Here is an 18567-nt window from a genome sequence, read left to right on the forward strand (position 1 = left end):
TAGCTTCCTAGTTCAATTTTTTGGGTAATGCTGAATACTTATCAGCACCCCCTCGTATATTCAGATGCCAAACTCTGAACTTTTTGCATGAATGCTTCCTACGCTGAGTCCAAGATCATGTAAAAGTCTATTAAGAAAATCCTGTAAAAATGCTATAAAAATCCATTGGCAGAAGTTAAATAACTTTTTGATCCACCCATAGCCTCCTAGTGAAATTTCATATATATTCCACACATGAAAAAAGTTAGAAAACCCCTGATCTAAACCATATTCAATATGCCAATCTCGTAGATACATCATCAACACTTGGCTTCATATCCATGCACTCTGCAATATTACCGGGGTCACTATCTATAGGGTAGGATTATTGAGGGGAGCAATATGGAAGACTTACATTGCCTTTTACAACATAGTTGCTGTCATTCTCAATGTCCCTGGCCAGGCCGAAGTCACAGATCTTCGCAACACGTCCGTGGGCTACCAACACATTTCTTGCAGCAACATCTCTGTGAATGCACTAGAGGGCATTTAAGAAATATTAGTATATAGCTAATATAATATACACGCTACAAACAGAAATAAAAGAAATCAATAGTAAGTTGTATACAAAGATCCCAACTTGACAGCTGTATGTAGCATTAGAGACCTCTTGGTGGCCATTAGAGGGATGTCCAGTCTAGGCCAGACAACTATTGATGGGCTATCTTGAGGATAGGTCATCAATAGTAAAAGTCCCAGACAAGGCCTTCCTCTTCCAAAGTCTTTCATGACCTTTGGCCTAATAATCATCTACTAATGAAGTTCCTCTAGCAAGGAGGGTCCTATACAGGTTCTTGCCTCTGAAGAGTAAATTGCATGGAACAGGGGCGTACATAGAAATCATGGGGCCCCATAGCAAATAGAGGCCATTAGAAGGAGGGATGTCTAGTCTAGGCCAGATTTTGAAGGCCTATTAGACTGCAGAAGTCTTTAACAAGCCTCCAGCTTAGATTCTTTCATGTGAACTTAAAAATACTCTTGTCCACACATAAAACACAGCCCTTGATTTTTTGTGGGCCACTTAAAGGCGTTGCACCAGGAGCACAAACCCTGTTCATATTCCCTATTAGAACTCATGAGTGATATAGATCAGTGTCGCCCACTTGGGACTCCATCCACGACTCCCAACACAGAGGCGCTCAGTAAGAGTGGCTCCGGTTCTAGTAGACCTTCTGCCGTCCTGGTAATACAAGACGATCATTCATCTGAATGGCCATTCTATGATGCTACATCTCCCTTGCAGAATATGTGGTTGGCTGTGGCTTCCCTGGGTGAAGTCAGCTGATTATCTCGGGTGCTGCAAGTGGGACCCGGGGCGATGAGCTGTTCACCCCAGGCCTTGCATTCTGGGAGGGGTTGTGCATGCAGGTACAACCTCTTTAATGGAGAAAAAGCACATGGTGTCAGTAGACATAGAGGAGAGCGGGCACAGCAAAAATCAAGATGGGCCTTTGTTATGGTGCTGGCTTTGTGCCTTACTTAAAGGGATTGTCTTGGACTTTCAATATCGATGATAGGTAATTAATAGTTGAATAACTGGGGTCTGTCATTCGGTATCATTACCAATCAGCTGATCATCCAGCTTCCACTATCTTTGTAGATAGTGCTGTCTGTGTTGCATTGAATTCAAACAGAGCTGTGACTGTAGTACCAAACCGGCCCACTGCAATGTTGATAGCGCTAGAAGCAGGAAAGGAAATCAGCTAACCAATCGACTTCAACCAGGAGGATAAGGAGACAATTGACCCATAGTCTATTGAGGTATACAGAGGAGAACAAAATCCAGCTCATCCAACGGTTTACATAAATGGATTAAAAGCAAAATACTTTTTTCATCAATCATTAAAACGTTGCCATACAATATTATGGAAATGACCATGATGCAAAAAATATATTTAAACTTATGTTTCTGGCGCCATCCAGGACCCATAGTCGTAACAAATAAGATTTTAAAAAAGCGCTGTAAGCAGATAGTGCTCTTGGTATCGCATTGAATTTAATGAGAGCTGTGCCTGTAGTACCAAACCGACCCACTGCATTGTTGACAGCACTATCTGCTTCCAACACTGGTCATACTGACGGCAGGCTGGGTGATCAGCTGACCGGCAGAGATCCAAAGTGGTGGACCCCCCACCAAACAACTATTGATGGGCTATCCTGAGGATAGGTCATCAATAGTAAAAGTCCCAGACAAGGCCTTCCTCTTCCAAAGTCTTTCATGACCTTTGACCTAATAATCATCTACTAATGAAGTTCCTCTAGCAAGGAGGGTCCTATACAGGTTCTTGCCTCTCAAGAGTAAATTGGATGGAACAGGGGCGTACATAGAAATCATGGGGCCCCATAGCAAAATTTAGAACTAGGCCCCCTGCCCATAAAAAAAAAAAAAAAAAAATATATATATATATATATATATGTCTATATATCTTTTAGAGGCAGCAGTTCTGCAGTATAACATGGTGTTCAGCTCAAGGATAACTCTAAGCAATGCAGTCACCATATAATAGATACCAGTCTGCTGTGCTTTCACATGGGAGTGATCATTCACGTGGGGCGGAGCGGGCCCGGTAAACTTTCCTGCCACCCACCTTCATTGACAGTAAACAGGCTGTCGTTCATAGAAGAATGCGGGCCTAGACTGAAACTGAACGCCGAACAAATTCTCATCCATCGTTCAGTCGTTGTGGGCGTTTACACTGTTATTACTGTTCAGATTGTCGCGATCCAGCTAGAATCTAAATGATGATCGGCCCATGTATAAAGGTCCCTATAGTACTAGTGTACGGACTGAGAGCGGCTGAATGTAAGTGAAACTTCTGTTGCTGGATGTTTAGGGGAACGGGGAGGTAAGTCAGTGGTGGGGTGGGGAGTCCTGACCCACAGTCCCCATAGCAGTGGTCTTCCTACATTAGCAGCGGTCCCCTCCAGATCATAGCCACATGATCTACCTCTATGGTATCGACACCCTCATCAGAGAAGACGTTAGTAGTATGCCATCCAAAATAATCCTTTTTTTGGCAGTAACAGGTTGTAAGTTGTTCGCTTCCGGTGTATGAATGGTAACTTACCTACTTGTGATTATTGAGTGTTGGTGATGCTACAAGTATTAGTGGGGGGAATGGGGGGACATAACTGAGAAGACTTTGACAACATACATTCTTAGAGGCCAAGAAGGACATCCCTTGTGCTACTTGAAGTGAAAAGTTTAGAAGATCATGCAGGTCCAGTGGTAAATGATCATCCATGTGCTCTTCTTCTGCCAGGGGATTTTCTAAAACAAGAAGTCAACTCATAGTCATAAGGCACGAAATCCTGAAAAAGCAAGAGCTTCAGTCTCATTGATCAGTCATCACAAGACAATATGGCGGGCGTCTCAAAGAAAATCTATAATAACTTGCGCTATCCCATTTTTTCTTTTGTTTCATTTTCTTTTCACCTCCGTTCACCTGGATGGACAAGTGGGCAGCTCCCATCGCTTACTGTTAATAGGTGAAATCAGAGATGGATGGGAGAGCACACGCACAGAACACGCTGGAAAGAGTCACTCTGTGTGCATGTGGCAACTTTGCAGGGACACAGCGCTGGAATGGGGCTCCTGTGAGCATCAAACACCGCTGCTTCGACTCACGGCTCCCTCACCCTTGAGCCCCATAACGTAGTTCATAACCAGACCTTGTTGGAAGTTGATCTGATTGCTGGATTTTCTCAGCTATTGTGGATTCACACTGAAACCGATCTACGGAAAACATGTCACGTGATATCATGCTGCGCTCCGGAGGTCACACTTCTAATTTGCAGACAGGAAAGCTCCAATCCTGAAAGAACCAGGGGCTCTAATAACGTGGCCCTTCAGTGTATATTTATTGCACCTATTGTTGATGGATTATGAAGCGACCGAGAACCAGGCCTTCAGTGGGGAAGGCAGCAGGGAACAAGATGGCGGTGGTTCACGGTAGCTCTACAATCTCTTTTCCGAAGAGGCTGAAGTATAACCCAGCTCAGCCACTAGCAGGGAAGATACGATGCAGAGGGCTTGATTATCACAGCTTAGTCCTAGATTGTTGTCGTGACGCCAGTGTCTCTATACAAGTGACAAGTCACTTGCAATGAATAAATGAATCCAAAAACAAATTGGTTTCCAAAACCGGGGACACGCGGTTTTCCTTTTTCTCACGGTTCAACTTTGATTTTCTAATACAGGCAAAAATTACTTGTACTTTTCAATTCAGAAATAGAGGCTTCTGAACAAACTGAGCTTTACGTTTCCTGACATACTTGGAATACAGAAAGTTCTTTCCCCAAGGCATACATATCCTCAGTCACTGTTATCTGATGGACACTCTCTTGAGACAGTCACTCTTGTGTTACAAACGCTCTTACAACTGATGTTAGCTATAGCGGTTTCTTGGTGTCTTCTCTCTAGGTGCGGTTCAGCGGCATTCACACACCCACACCAATCTCCGAAAAAACATCTCCTGTGCTCCAGTCCCTGGAGAGGACAAGTGTCCCAGTGGAAGAGCCATCAGTGTGGCTAATCCCTGGCAGGACCATGAGGCCGCCTCTCCTGCGCGCTCCTCCTTCACCAACCACCAACCCACTCTTTTCTTTTTTCGCCCCTAATAAACTGCTCCCACAATTCTCAAACTACCAAATCCCATCACACCATTCAGAATAGGGAGACAAACTTATACAAGGTTGACATCACTCACATAAAGACAAACAAGCTGACAAGTGATGGAGAGACCCTAGCTCTGGGCCACTAGAATTACTTCATAAATCAACAACTGACTGTCAATCAACTGCCTTAGCCAAAACTTCATACCTGGTGCGGGGGCCATGTTGAACATGTTCGGTTTCATATCAACATAGCTGTCTTTGCTTTCAGTTCCTAGTCCACTGTCACTGGAAAATAAAGGTCAATCTTCAACATATGTGTATTGTCATCATCACACACCTTCAGATACTTAGACTCATTAAAAAATAAATGAGTCTAAGCAGACCACGTTGTACTTTTCTTGTTGGTGTAGAGGTGGCCTACAAAGCTTATTTCTATAGTTAAGACATATGCTGGAATAGATCTATGTAATTCTATTATGTATATTCTAGCTTTTACTGATGTTTCTTTAAATGCAGGCCTGTATCAGGGTGCTCAGGTGGGAGTCGTGAAGGTATAAAAGGGGGTTGCGCCCTAAATTGGGTGTGAAACAATCTACTCGCCAGCAGACATCTCCATCTCTTGCTTCAAGGGAAGTAGCATGGAAAATGGGTCTCGGAAAAAGGCCAAGAGCCCTGAATGCTGGTGTGTCCATGTCAAACTCCGAGTAAGAGCACCAAAAGGGAGAACAGAGTTATATTATTAATGGCTGAGCAGAACCGCGTGTCGCCACATGAGAGAAAAAGCTGCCCTGTGTGCCCACAGCCTGTATGGACAAACACTGCCATTATTAAAGTTCTCATCATGCAGTGCCTGTGTGATGACCTCCAATGAGTTCCCTGGAAAGACATGTGTGATCGGTCCCATTTTGCCCAGCGGGAAGCCAGTCACAATACTAGCCAGCCGGACAACGGTAAACATCAGGCCACTTTGACGGTTGTTCCTCCTGAGCCTATCCCAAACTTGCAGAACTCCAATACTGCCATCCCCAGGATACTTCATTGGTCAAAATGTCTCAGACTCCATTATTAATACGGAAAGTCATGGAAACTGGGGGGAGTATTTAGTAGTTACACATGTACAAGGTTGGACAGACTCATAAGAGTATCAGAAGAGCCTCTAATAGGTCCAGGCTATGAGAGAATAATTGGCCCTGAAGGCCTAGCAGAAGACAACTCCAGTTAAGGTGACGCTGGAACCAATCACTTGTCACTGGGATCTATTTGTTATAGATAATTCACAAATAACTGACATGATCTGTATAGAGGAAGGTGGGCCCTCAAAAATGGATGATCTGGTGGGCCCAATTACCCCATCACCAGTCCAACATTGTAGATGCACTCACTGACCTCTCATTTCTTTAAAGACCAAGGGCCATAAATATATGGAGCATGGTATTAGAGCTCTTGCCCCTGCAATCTAGCAAGAGCAGGTCAGGTCTTTGGCTGTCAGACACAACTGAGGACCCAAAGAAACAGAGAGAGAGAGAGAGAGAGAGAGAGAAAAAAAACAAAAAAAAAAAAAAAAAAAACAACCCACTACCAACGCCCACCAAAACTGTTGCCATACCTGCCCTGTACTGTAATCCAAGACTATAAACATTATATATCAAAATGTTTGAAACACAATGGCGATCCCATTCTTGTACATTATTGTAATGTAAATACACTTTGTCAAAAACATTCATCACCTAGGAGGAGTTGTCGTTCTGCTGCCCGGTCACTAGATTTATCGCCAATAGAGCATGTATGAGACCATCTGGGATGCCAACTTCCACAGCCTTTACACAATCTAAAGGCTCAGTTACAGCAACTGTGGACTGATATGCCACAGGATACCATATGGATCACATCTTGTTTACAAGCTAGAGGCAGTACAACAGGGTACTAGAGCCTCCATGCCCCCTGTATCACATCTTGTATCCAAGCTAGAGGTGGTACAACAGGGTACTAGAGCCTCCATGCCCCCTGTATCACATCTTGTATCCAAGCTAGAGGCGGTACAACAGGGTACTAGAGCCTCCATGCCCCCTGTATCACATCTTGTATCCAAGCTAGAGGTGGTACAACAGGGTACTAGAGCCTCCATGCCCCCTGTATCACATCTTGTATCCAAGCTAGAGGCGGTACAACAGGGTACTAGAGCCTCCATGCCCGCCTGTATCACATCTTGTATCCAAGCTAGAGGCGGTACAACAGGGTACTAGAGCCTCCATGCCCTCGTATCACATCTTGTATCCAAGCTAGAGGCGGTATAACAGGGTCCTAGAGCCTCCATGCTCGCCCGTATCACATCTTGTATGCAATCACACAGAAAACGTTTAATTCTATTCTGACAACTTCTTCTAGCGAAGGAATCGGTTTTTATAAGCAGTTTATAATATATTTTAAAAAAACTATAAATTAAAAAAAAAATTATTTTCACTTTTTGTACATATCACCCCTAATAAAACAAAACAAATAGAAGTATATCAGGAAAAAAAACTGCAGCAATAATAATTTTGGCAGGCCAGGAAAAAATAGGGCATAAAACCACCACATGGGTAAAAAGTGTCTGGTCTCAGCATGCTGAAAGACAACGGTGAGCCTTATCAGGGATTCACAGCGGGATACAGCTGATACTATTGTTTCGGCTCTATCCCTCTCCCTGATGACAGGCGGGGTATGGAGAGCAGGCCGTCCAGCTGTGTTCTCCATGCCCCGCTCGGCTGTTTGGCGGCTGGGCGCTCCGGGTGGGAAACAGCTGGATGCAGAGGACAAGCGGGGCCATCCCGCTTGTCTTCTGCATCCTCCGCTCGGAGCGCAAGTGGATCACTCAACGTTTGAGCGATCATCTTGCGCTGTAAATGACACAGCGATTATCGCTCAAAGGTCGCTCAAAAGACATCTTTTGAGCCATGGTTGTTGTGTCTAAATGGGCCTAAAGACCAGAGTGGTGGTGCTAGACAGACAGGCCATTGAAATGGTGAGTAGAGCTTTTTATGTGTTCTCTATTCTTCTTGTCATTAAAAAAACGTGTTTGGTCCTTTAGGACCGAAACACTGAGGTATTTAAGGGATTAAAGATGCCCTAAAATGAAAACGTCCGTCTGGTAACAGACACCCTGTAAAACATGCAATTGTTGCCCAGTACAACAGAAACTGTTGGGAAAGAAGCATTTACCTTCCCAAATACTTCTGTTCCACCGCCATATTTTTGTAGTCACCAGTAAAGTTTATAAGAACTGCAGTAAAAGTATTGTTAAGGTTTTCTGCTTTTCTCCTCAAGAAGTTCAGCAGGTCTCCATGCTGACAATATTCCGTAATCACCAAAATTGGACCTAGAAGACAAGGAAGCGTTTTAGGCAATAGTCATACAGGCCAGGGGCGTAACTATAGAGGGTGCAGGGGATGCGGTTGCACCCGGGTCCAGGAGCCTTAGGGGGCCCATAAGGCCTCTTTTCTCCATATAGGGAGCCCAGTACTATGAATAAAGCATTATAGTTGGGGGCCCTGTTAGAGGTTTTGCATTGGGGCCCAAGAGCTTCAAGTTATGTCTCTGCATGGTTTAGGTATGGGTACGGGTACAGAAACAGATAGATGGGGGGCCCCAGCTCACCTTTTGCATCAGGGCCCCTGAGCCTTTAGTTACGCCCCTTATACAGGCAGTATGGCTCATCGATACACGTAGATAGATATTATATGTTTAATGTTGGATATACATGCTATAAATCCTGGTGGCCATAGGGGGGGCTCCAATCAAGACCCCATAGCAGATATGATCTCTTCATTTTCACACCTTTTATAACAATATCAGTGAGTATACAGGATCATGTCAAATTCCACCCGGAACACACTTTGGTATATGCCCGTGTTCTTTGCATCATTCCATGAGATCAATGACCACTCATCTACCTCCGATTAATAACTGCAGCGAGGCCAAGATATCATTGAAATGTGCGTGTATATCTTTACCTAGAGTATATGCTCCAGACAAGGTCACAGAGACATTACAGGGATTTTTTGGGTAATATATATTTTCAATACGCTGGCCATGTGGAAAAATAATAAAACAGACTATACTCGCCAATCCCAGCTCCCCGCAGCTCTAGGGTCATCTCCCCATTCATCCTCCTGGGTCTGCTTACAAGCTGCGGAGTTAGCCTGTGAATGGAACATCATAGGCTGCTGCAGCCAATTACAGACCGGGTGGTTGATCACTGAAGTCTGATTGACTGCAGCAGCCTGTGACGTCCCATCAACCGGATTCTGCAGCCTGTAAACAGAGCATTTGTGGGGTAAACGAAGAGCCGACGACTGGTGATGAAGCTGTGAGGAGTCAGGATGGCTAAGTATAGTCTCTTATATTATTCTTCCACATGGCCATTCCAATCCAATTTTGGATTCAGGGTTTCCTAAAAGGCTTTCTCTTTTTGCGGTTATACAACAGTGCCATCTGCTGGCTAAAGCCAGTGTGTGTGCGCCAGAGAGGCTCCAACAGCGGTGTGGCTGGCAATAGACGGTAAGAATACCCTGTCGGACGTCTTCTGACATTGGAGCTGTACAAGCTTCAATCAGAATTTAGGAAGACGTCAGACAGTGGATTGGAAAGGGTTAAAAAATGTAACTCAGAAAATAAAAGTTGGGCAAACCTGACGGAGGTTTTATTGTGCATGGCTGTCCTTTATTGTCTATTTCATTGTAGATGTTGGGGAAAGAAAAATATCCAACATGTCTGATTCTTTGTTCCTCTGTTCCGCTTCCAGAGCTGATATGCTATTCTCCTCTCCCAGGGAAACAGAGAAGTTACCTTCCAGTAGGTGGTGCTGTGAAGGTACTTTTCCATCCCATATTTGCATATCTTTCTCCCAGGGAGCATTGCATGGGCTATAGAAGACTCCCTACATCAACTTGGTTGTCTTCAGAAGGAGAAACTTTATTCTCCCAGGTCCACATCAAAGGACTCTCACCCAGCCATCTAGTTCCCTGCTCTGCACTGATGAGGGGTAAACATCATAAAACAGTCTGTCTACAAATGGGGGTTTTTCCGTTCTGCAGAAGCCTCTGGTTTGGCTTATATCTTTAGTCATGTTGCAAGATTGGACACTGACTTATATGGAAGTCACCTTCCAATACATGGTGTTGTGGAGGTATGTTTCCATCCCCTATTTACATACCTTTTCCTAGAGATCATTGCATGGCCTATATGAAACTCCTTACGCCAACTTGGTGCTCGGCTGATGGACCGAGTTAGATGGGAATCAACTTGTAGTACTGAAGATGAAGTTCATACTGTACATTGAAGGGGTTGTCTGCCCTATTTTGCACTGATGACCTCTCTTCTGGAGAGGTCATCAGTAGTTGATGGATGGGGGTCCGCCGCTTGGGACTCCTTTCCATCAACTAATGTGCAGCCTAATGTCAGTGCAGTGGACCAGACGTTGTCATCAGTGGTTAACACGGGAAGTGCAGGTGCCATAATCACTCTCATTGAAATCAATGGAAGAGAGCCACACTGCTCCTCCACTTCCAGTCCTGACCAGAAGAGGAACAGGAAGTGGAGAAGAAGCGAGGCTCTCTTCCATTGATTTCAATGGGAGTGAAGCTGGTGTCTGCACTTCCTCCCCTGTCCGCTGATGACAGCAGCCAGCCCAGCAGGCCAAACGATCGGCTAATGGATGTGGATCCCGAGCGATGGACCAGAGGATAGGTCATCAGTGAGAAAGAGGGCAGACGACCCCTTTAAAGAAAAATATAGTAGCCACTTACCTCCACTTGTACAAGCACCCAGAAGGTTCACAATGTTCTCATGATGACCGAGGTGGCTGAGAATTTTAAGCTCTGACATCAGTGCTTCCTTCTCATCTGTATGGGCGCTGGCTATATAGAGAGAATTAGAGAGACTCATTTGTCTGTATGGTAAGTGATGGCAGACATTTTTTGTTGGGCAGGAGTTAGTCTCCTAATAGGACATCTCTCCTGGACTATGCTTACTGACAGATTCCTGACATGAACCATCAGATTCTTACTGCAGAAAAGCCAACTCACTTGGATCATCCAGTCCAATCTGCCATAAGCGGTAATTATTACCTAGCCAAGTTTACTTACGTTTCAACATCTTCACGGCAACTCTGAGGGCCGACTCAGCTTTGCCCATCCCGAAGGCTGTTGCTTCCATCACCTTCCCAAATGCACCTGCTCCTATAGTCTTTCCTGTAAGTGAGGTGACACATTTCAACTTTCATCCTCTTTGATGACTACACAGTTCTCTTTTACGAAAACCACAGGAAATTAGCAAGTAAAGCACAAATTTGTGGAATTGCAACATTTTAGTGCTGAACAGGAAATGAAAGGAGATCTAATGTAGACCTGCAACTAGACAGTGCTAAAGGACCAGGAGGACAAGGGTCTAGGCTGCTCTACTGGAGGGGAATCAACTAAGTAGATGGGATTTTATGCAGCTGTTGATAGGAGCAGTCAATCATAGACTTCAGGAAGAAGAACTGATAGGCTGCTAGTGTGTACTGGCGGACACATTAACACTGTGTATTTTTGGTGCAGATGTAAGAGGGTGGGACGTAGCCCCCCGGGGTTTTATTGTGGCATTGATTGCATTATATGTACTGTCTCTTTAAGATTGTGTTGAAACAAGGTTCTGTTTAAATACTGTACCCCTGAGTGCTGGGTGGGACAACCTGTAGCTAGCACAGAGTGCCAAAAGTCCCCCTTGCCCTGGTGACCAGGGAGCGATATAATGGTAGGGCGGTACCCGCCCCAGGGAGACCGTGAGTTAGCTAGTTAGAGGAAGAATAGTCGTATTGTGAGGAGCCTAAGGTTGAGGAGTTAGTGAGGTGAGGACTACCTCATATACTCCACCAAGTGTGTCACCCCAGTGCCCAGAGAGAATCCAAGCCCAATATCAAAGTTCTGTTAAAGTTCACCATAAACGCGCCTTCTGGTACTTCTCTCAGGAATGAAAACCAGAAGGAACACCATTTATACAATGCGGGAGATAAGACGATAGCTGAGAAATCATTGATAAGCTAGGAGGTGACGTGGACACCAGGTTTCCTGTGGAGGATTCCTCATCACCAAATCCAGGTAGGCCCCTGACCTCCCAGAGACTACAACATCCATCAGCCGATCCTGGGTCCGAGGGTTCTGCCGAAGCGGACCCTTTACACAGATTTGCCCCCGAAATCCCTATCAGAATCCATGCCAGTCTAGCATTCATGCTTTAGATATCCACGAGGTAGTTCATTCACTTTGAAATCTATGACATGGAATAAAAGTTTTGACGTGTCAATTATTGACATGGTGTCCAAATGGAATCCCCATTGGCAGGCCACACGCAGATTTTCCCTACTACCTGGTCTAAATTTGCAAGTAGATCTGTGGTAGCCCAGACCCAGGAGAGGTTAAGCAGCAAGGGAAAATGAGATGGCAGTCACGGTGGCTCTACTGCCCCTCCTGGCAAGGTGGAAAATGCGGTCTGGTGTGATGCCACTACAGTGTTAAGATTATCCTGGCAGTTCTTATTATGTGCTTCCCATAGAGTCAGGTTGGGTAAGATGGTATTTGTCATGATGCCAGCTCATGCACAGCCCATTCATATGAATAACCATCAATAATACTCATTGAGTGGCCAGCAGTGGCTCTCCCTGACCAAATCAGCTGTTTAGCAAGAACCAGACCTGGGGTGAACAACTGTTTGTGCTGAGCACCACTTACTAGAAGGAGATGCCTCCGATAGGGGTTGTACCAAGATGCACAACTACTTTGAAAATGCAGAGCCTGGGGCAAACAAGTCCTGCTCTCAAGACACCTAGCATATGGCTAATGTTGCCGGGGATATCTGCGGTCAGCCTGACCTTCCTCCTGCACCAGTCATTCCAGAGGAAATCTAGTATTACAAGATGGACATCCACATGAATGGCAGTCCTGTAAATACTAGAACGACAAAAGGTCTACAAGGACGGGAGCCGCTCTAACCAAAAGGCTCTCCATTCTGGGGTTCCTGAGCGGGGAACCCTGCTGTATGACATTCATATGTCCTTATAGGGCAGAATGACCCATTTAGTGCTACCCGATCCTCTGGGTTACGTACCAAACTGCAGGTTGGCTCTTGGAAACTCCCATCTCTCATTGTATGGCAGCTGTGTTGGGTCGATGCATATGTACTGGTTGCCGTCAGACACCTGGAGCATTTGCCAGCGGATATCATATTTTGGTTTCTGTAATAAAAAGTGAGATCATGAAGGTACATTAAAGGTGACAATATTTAAATATAGTTTCCATTTCTGCTTGCCAAATATGCCTAGAAAGTAAAGTAAGTGAACCCTTTGGAATGACTTGGATTTCTGAATCGATAACTAGTACAATGTGTTGTCCACAGGACGGAGCACAGATGTGGATTTTGTCAATTAGTGTAGATTTTGGTGTGTTTTTAACCATGGAGTGCCCAGACCTTTATTACAGAATTACGTCTCCTGCATGTTTGAAATGCGCAGGAACCATTCCGCAAGACGTCCTTCATTCTGCAGGAGAAAGCTTTTCCGCAGCAGAATTTAACGCTTTCCAATCCAATTTGTATCCTGGCTTTCCTAGGGGGCTTACTCTTTTTCTGCTGTTATACAACGGCGCTATCTGCTGGCTAAAGCCAGTGCTGCATGAGGTGACACGTTGGATAGGCTCCAACAGCAGAGAGGCTGGCAATATACAGTAAGAGAACCCCGACGGACGTCCTCCAACATCGGAGCTGTACAGCCTTAAATCAAAATGTCTTTAGACGTCAGACAGTGGATTCGAGAGGGTTAATCTTGTGGTTTTCAAGTAAAGACGGGAGATTTTACCTACAGAATTCAAACCCCATAGGGATAACATTGTGAGGCGGACACATCCGCACCGACTAATTCCGTCCCGTGTGAAGGTCCCTAAGGGTACTTTTACATGGGATGATTGTTGGGCACCTGAAAGTTGTCCCAAGGATTACCGCCGCTGAGCTTTCACGCAGGGGCGCTAATCGTCCAGTGAATGGTGGCGGAGATGATTCCGGCCGGCCGCCTCCACTCAGAGTAGACAGAGTAGTTCATAGATGACCAACTGTCTGTTTACACGGCCGATCCTCGTTTGATTTTTCTGCCTAACGAACGACAAGCGAATGACTTATCTTTCATTGTTCAGTCGCTGGCAGCGTTTACACTAAACGATCATCATTCAGCTTCACACGGCCCGGCGATAAACTAAATGATCATCATTCCATGCAAAAGGGCGCCACACTTTGCTTTTTTGGGGCATTTTTTTTGTACATTTTGAAATGCGCTTTTAACAATGTATGTGTTTTTTTATAAAACCGCATGTTTTTTATAGAAAAATGCCTGTGTTTTTTTTTATACTTTTTTGCTGTGGTTCAGAAAAGCACAAAATAACGCAACAAACAAAGTGCAACGTGTGAGCGCAGCCTTCAGCCACATTCTGTTACATTTCGGATTGCCGACTGGTGACGTCTCTCTTCCTGTATTCTGATTTCTGTCTGTATCTGCAGAGCTAAGGCTCGGCTGAGATTTCTCAAGAGTTATGGCCGCGTACTTCCCGTTTGGTTTCGAACCTCACTTTTGCTTTTTAAACACAGTAAGTCTAACCGCAGGAGCACGCAGTTATGCAATTAGGTTTTTATTTATCATCGTTCACACTGATCAATATCTCCTGATGGTTCAATACAAGGAAAGCCTGATGGATGTGAGCGCTCTATGCAACAACATCCTGCTAAAATGGAGGGGGACTTGTGTCAAAACAGCCAATCTGGGAAAGCACGGCTGTAGTGTAAAGAATGGAGAGCAATAGACTGGCAGTCTCTGGTGAGACACAAGGAGGACTGCAGATTGGCTTATAGAACGTCCAGTTAGTGATAAGAGATGCGTGGTAAATGAGCAGAGCGAGGAGCAACATATTCTGCAGCTCCTCACAAATCAGAGGGTCCGTGTACAGACAGAAGCAGACATTACATACAGGATTACACTAATTAACAAGTGGAGCGAGGGTCCTCCATGTGAGAGCTTACAATCCATGAGGAAGTAGGGGTGACACAAGAGGTCCGGCCGTCTTATATATAAATAGGGCAGTAGTGTGGAGTGAACTTTTGAAAAGTTTTGTTCGGCTGGTTTGTTGAACTTTGGTAAATAGTTTGGTTTGGTCCGAATTAGTTCAAACCGAACCAGATCTTCAGCAATACCCCTGAAACTGGTGCCTAACACTATCAAAGGGCTTATTCTCAAAGGCATAAGTGCTCCTATCAGCAGATGTGGAGAGCTTTATATTCCTACCCTTCCCTTTTCCCTTCCTGTTGATTCAGTTCATGTTGGAGATAGTAGTTTGAGCTGATTTGTACCTCTACCCTTTATACATTCAGTAACTGCTGGGATTTATTTCCTTTTCCTTCTTAGTCTTTTTACAATTTCTTTGCAGTGTTTGGTGCAGCTGTCTAGGTGCTCTTTTAGGGATAGTCAGATCCCAGGTGAAGAACGTGGGGCCGTCCTTATCAGGACACTACCTCCACACTCAGGCAGGGGTATCCCATTTCCCTGACTAGCAAGGTACATGTTATTTCCATCTTTATAGTCCTACCCCTCGCCTTCTCCCTTGCTGTTGATTCAGTTCATGTTGGAGGTAGTAGTTTGAGCTGGCTCGTGCCTCTACCCTGGGTGAAAGCTACATACTTTCATTTTTAAGTGCTAGTGTTTTTTTCCTTTGTTAGTCTTTTTACAGTTTCTTTGTGGTGTTTGGTGCACCTATACAGGTGCTCTCTTAGGGATAGTCAAGTTCCAGGTGGGGCCGTCCTTATCAGGACTCTAACTCCACGCTCAGCCAAGGGACATGTTATCTCCATGTTCTATTGCCTGGAGTGGTGTAGTCTGTCTCAGCATACGTTTTGTGTATGCTTTTGCATATCAGTGTAAACATCGCCCTGCGTCCATGCTGGGCGTGGTGCTTTAGTGCCGCACGGACGTGACAGGTTCTAGGTTCAAATCTGACCAAGGACAACATCTGCATGGAGTTTGTATGTTCTCCCTGTATTTATGTAGCTTTCTTCTTCATAATAATCAACTTACTAGTGCATCCATTTGTGGAACAGAAGCAGAAATTTTAGTGGGTTTGGCAGAGTTGAACCACCTGAGGTTCGGGGTACACGCTGAATCGAACTTTTAGCAAAGTTCGACCTAAAACAAGTTCGAATGTTTCAGTTCACTCTACAGTATAGGGTAGTATACATAAAGCTGGAAGTGCTAGTCACCAGCCGATATCTGTTTATGTAGATATAAAGTACATTAGGGTGTATGGAGTGTGGATGATACAGTTGGGTGAAGGATTGGTTTTTGAGTAAGAATGTAGAAGAGCGGTAAATGGAGAAGAATTACGTAAGGGGGTGAGTCCTTCCTAAAGAGATGTGTTTTTTTAGGGTACACTTAAAACAGTGAGTGTGTTGGGGATTACCCTGATTGTCTAGGGTAGTGTATTCCAGAGAACTGGTGCAGCATGAGGGAAGTCTTGGAGAAGTTAGTCAGAGATTTGGATTATAGAGGATGCTAGACTTAGATTCTTGGCAGAACGGGGGTTATGGGCAGCGTGGTAGCCAGACATGAGGGAGGAGATATAGGGTGGCACAGCACCGTGGAGAGCTTTATGGATGAGACTATAGAGACAATCCATTTACACGTAAATCCAAGATTTTCGACATGCAATTGCTTGTCTACATATCCCTACAATGTCATAAAAGCATGATGCTCATATTTGTCTCATCTAACCCAACTATACCAATCTCACCATATCCATTATTCACACAGATATTGTGGGAATCTTAATTGACGAACTTTTAGAAACTCCTTATTCCCAACGGTTCTCACCTTGTTTTTAGAAGAAAATTTGCTGCTTTTGCATATTTTCTGGCCCACATCTCCCACAGCACCACGGGGGACATTTAACAAGGCTTTATGCCAGTTTTTGGCATAGAAAAGTTGTAAAATTCTGCACATGGGCTGTTTGCACAAAACTTTTGCAACTTATCTTAATTCTGTGCCGTCCCCACTAGAGATGAGCGAGTATACTCGCTAAGGCACATTACTCGAGCGAGTAGTGCCTTAGCCGAGTATCTCCCTGCTTGTCTCTAAAGATTCGGGGGCCGGCGGGGAGCGTCGGGGGAGAGCGGGGAGGAACGGAGGGGGGATCTCTCTCTCCCTCTCTCCCCCCCGCTCCCCGCCGCAACTCACCTGTCACCTGCGCCGGCCCTCGAATCTTTAGAGACAAGCAGGGAGATACTCGGCTAAGGCACTACCCGCTCGAGTACTGTGCCTTAGCGAGTATACTCACTCATCTCTAGTGGGGACGGCACAGAATTAAGATAAGTTGCAAAAGTTTTGTGCAAACAGCCCATGTGCAGAATTTTACTCGCTCGAGTAATGTGCCTTAGCGAGTATACTCGCTCATCTCTAGTCCCCACCACTTTTGGTATTCAGCATACGGTACGCTAGGGGAAATCTTACTAACCCCGATGCACGAAGTCCCAGGCTTAGTAAATTTCTCGCAATGTTTTATCTAAACCCACCTGCCATGACATACCTGTTTGTATTTGTAAAAGAGAAACGCTGAAAGCAACAGGAAGAAGACTCCACCTGCGGCCATAGCTATCATCATAGGGCTGAATTCTTCGGGCACTCCAATGATTTGCACTGTGGCAGGAAATAATGGGAAATCATCAGAAATGAATGATTATCTGTACTCTTATACATTAAATGCTTTATTATAGCTTCAAGCTTTTTCTTATCTAAATAGTTGCAAAATGTTGCATTTATTAAGTTTCAGAATATATCTTTATATGGGGTTTAGGTTCTGGTTCTGATGCAAAGCTGCAAATGCCCTACATAGTTGAAGGGGTTGTCCAGGTGTAAACTATTGATGGCCTATCCTCAGGATAAGTCATCAGTACGGTAGTAGATTGGTCAGCGGTCTGTTGCCCAGGCTCCTAGCCAATCAGCTGTTCACCAGGCCCGTGCATTTGTGCGCTGAACTTTATCCCGCAGGAAGCAGACAGCTCCATTCTTATTGTAGTGGCCACACTTGGTATTGCATACCAAGTTTCTATCTAAATCAATGGGAACTTTGCCTGCAATACTAAGCCTGGCCACTACAATAAGAACGGTGCTGTCTGCTTCTTACAGAAATCAGCTCAGTGCACAAGCAAACTGGCCTGGCAAACAGCTGATCAGCAGGGGGTCCCACCGATCTACTATTAATGACTTATCCTGAAGATAACCCATCACTAGTTTACAACTGCACAACCCTTTTAAATTAAATTCTATCTGCGTAGTGATTTACTACATAAGATAAGTACCTGATAAGTCTGGGAGGGGAATTATGTGACATGCCATACATTTATAACATATAGATGGTGTGGCTCAAGAGCTCAGTCTTTGCCATCTGCAGTGGGGGCTGCCTGTATATGACAGTTGGAATCCTGCAGCAACAGCCAGGATTGCAGATAACTCCAATCCAAGCTCTTAACCCCTTACAAGCATCAGTCAGTGCTGGCAGAGGTTGACAGAGGAAGGGAGATTTCTCTTATTCCAATGGCCCTCTGCAATGCAATATTGGAGAAGCCAAATAATACACTGCAGTACGGGAAGTATTGCAGTATAAAAGGATGAAATCTATTGAGGATCAGCACCAAAATCTGTGTCTAAAACTGCACCAAAAGATGAGGATTTTTGATGCTGATTTGCTGCAAATTTTTCCGCTGTGGAAAACGCACAGTAAATCTGCTACATGTGAATGCTGCCTCTGGGAGGAAACACACAGTATAGCTGCCTGCATTCAGCCAAACCATGGCCACACAAAATACTGCAAG

General features: G+C 44.8%; 1 protein-coding gene across 1 annotated transcript in view; it reads right to left on the reverse strand.

Annotated features, from left to right (window-relative positions):
- Nucleotides 1–18567, reverse strand: part of CSF1R (colony stimulating factor 1 receptor) — a 75752-nt gene that overhangs the window by 17586 nt on the left and 39599 nt on the right. The window contains exons 10-17 of the mRNA XM_066590384.1: nt 17283–17392; nt 12778–12904; nt 10779–10883; nt 10440–10550; nt 7855–8011; nt 4862–4941; nt 3195–3310; nt 395–517 (exon numbers count right to left, since the gene is read on the reverse strand). Coding sequence (XP_066446481.1) covers nt 395–517; nt 3195–3310; nt 4862–4941; nt 7855–8011; nt 10440–10550; nt 10779–10883; nt 12778–12904; nt 17283–17392 — 929 coding nt within the window. The remainder of the gene's footprint in view (nt 1–394; nt 518–3194; nt 3311–4861; nt 4942–7854; nt 8012–10439; nt 10551–10778; nt 10884–12777; nt 12905–17282; nt 17393–18567) is intronic.

The sequence above is a fragment of the Eleutherodactylus coqui genome, chromosome 2 (assembly GCF_035609145.1).
Source record: "Eleutherodactylus coqui strain aEleCoq1 chromosome 2, aEleCoq1.hap1, whole genome shotgun sequence".
In the NCBI taxonomy this organism is placed as follows: domain Eukaryota; kingdom Metazoa; phylum Chordata; class Amphibia; order Anura; family Eleutherodactylidae; genus Eleutherodactylus; species Eleutherodactylus coqui.